Genomic DNA, 1,505 nt, shown 5'->3' with positions numbered 1-1,505 from the left:
CTCAAATCAAGCAGGCATTATTGTTCGTCATTTTGCACCGTGCGGGAGCTTTACTTGCTCACAAACAACTCTATATATCAGTTTAAAAAGTTTACTTTGGTGATCTAAAGGTGTCGGGACTGTAGCGAGTTTTCGTGCCATTAAACTTTTTGAAATGACGGCCTTACAGTTTATTTCCGTCTCTTTTATTACGCGCTTTGTCACTTTAGTTCTATTTTTTTCGTGAACTTGAACCTCAAGGCTTCGTGGCGTAGTTGACCAGTGATTGGATTTGTAACTTTTGGACCAGAGTTCGAACCTGACGTGGTGCAATTTTTTAAACTTTTTAAAAAAGTTTTCTTTGTTGAATATTTTACTTTTTATCACTATACGGTCGTACTTTTGTAACTGAAATGTTTCGCTTCTTGTCACTCCCCAAAAATGTTGTCACCCCAAAAAGTTGTGACTTTTAGTACGTGTCACCCTATGTTTCAGTGCTATTTCCTTGCATTCACAAAAATAAAAACAGTACGTAGTTCTACAACTTACAGCTTGTACCTTGTAACAAGGTAAAGAGACGTCTCTGATGACCCGGTGTACAACGGCTGTAGTAAGTTGTCAAATATATGCGTTATGCACTCAAGTCGTGTTGTTTGCTGATTATTCAGTCCGTCCTTCTATTCTATATAACCAGCATTCAAAGGGACCAGCTCATAAAAATACATGCTGCAAACTTAAGGAAGCCCCACAAAGATGTCCTTTGTAATGTATTGACGGTATTCAACAGCTAGTAATCGACGGACAATAGGTGTGAAACATTCGTCCCTGGCCCTCGCGTGCAACCGGTCTGGCGTTAATTGGTTACTCTGCATTTGAAAGAACCGGCTTCATGGGCGTTGACCTCGCTAGAAATCTACTTCATAACATTTAGAGCTTACCCGGGGGGGGGGGGGGGGCTTTGGGGGGGTGCTTAGTTGAACATGTAACTTGTCCACCTTTATGCCGACTGCTACTCAAAAAACTCCTATTTACAGCTACAAATACATACACCCCTAGATCAAGATGTTGTCTATATCTTATCTAAAAATCCTACCTTCTCCAACCATGACATAGCGCTATTATGGAGAGTCTCTGCCATTTGGGAATCAGTCCTTCACGAAGGAAAACATCGGCCTGCTGAGTGTGGAACAGGCCATGGCGGACTACGCTCGGCTCATGACAGCTCTGCGGACACACCTGGACTGCAAGTCCCCGGATGTATGTCCCATCATCACTTTCGGTGGCAGGTGAGAAAGTCCTCTCAGTCAAAAATGGATCTTAGAATTCCAAGCCAAACGTGCTGTGGTCGAAACTGTGGCAGTACTTCAAAGAGTTTTGAATTTTACTTTGAAACATTTTCAGATTTATCATTACAGCTTTGCTGAGCTTTGTAAAGTTTAAAAATGCTTATTATTAGTATTTCAAGTGACATACATATATGTTCATATCTCACTAGTTATGGAGGAATGTTGAGTGCCTACATGAGG

General features: G+C 41.4%; 2 protein-coding genes across 2 annotated transcripts in view; one reads left to right on the top strand and one right to left on the bottom strand.

The window, feature by feature from the left end:
- The window catches only part of LOC118420836 (pancreatic triacylglycerol lipase-like), a 57,688-nt gene extending 56,489 nt beyond the window's left edge, over positions 1-1,199 (bottom strand). Inside the window, exon 1 of the mRNA XM_035827867.1 lies at positions 1,073-1,199. Coding sequence (XP_035683760.1) covers positions 1,073-1,085 — 13 coding nt within the window. The 5' untranslated portion in view covers positions 1,086-1,199. The remainder of the gene's footprint in view (positions 1-1,072) is intronic.
- LOC118420834 (dipeptidyl peptidase 2-like) overlaps positions 1-1,505 on the top strand; it is a gene marked incomplete in the record, with an annotated part of 5,785 nt that overhangs the window by 1,075 nt on the left and 3,205 nt on the right. The window contains 2 exon segments of the mRNA XM_035827863.1: positions 1,093-1,265; positions 1,475-1,505. Coding sequence (XP_035683756.1) covers positions 1,093-1,265; positions 1,475-1,505 — 204 coding nt within the window.

Source organism: Branchiostoma floridae, chromosome 8 (assembly GCF_000003815.2).
Source record: "Branchiostoma floridae strain S238N-H82 chromosome 8, Bfl_VNyyK, whole genome shotgun sequence".
NCBI lineage: Eukaryota > Metazoa > Chordata > Leptocardii > Amphioxiformes > Branchiostomatidae > Branchiostoma > Branchiostoma floridae.
The sequence above is the reverse complement of the archived record's forward strand: the minus strand, read 5'-3'. Positions and strand labels throughout refer to the sequence as shown.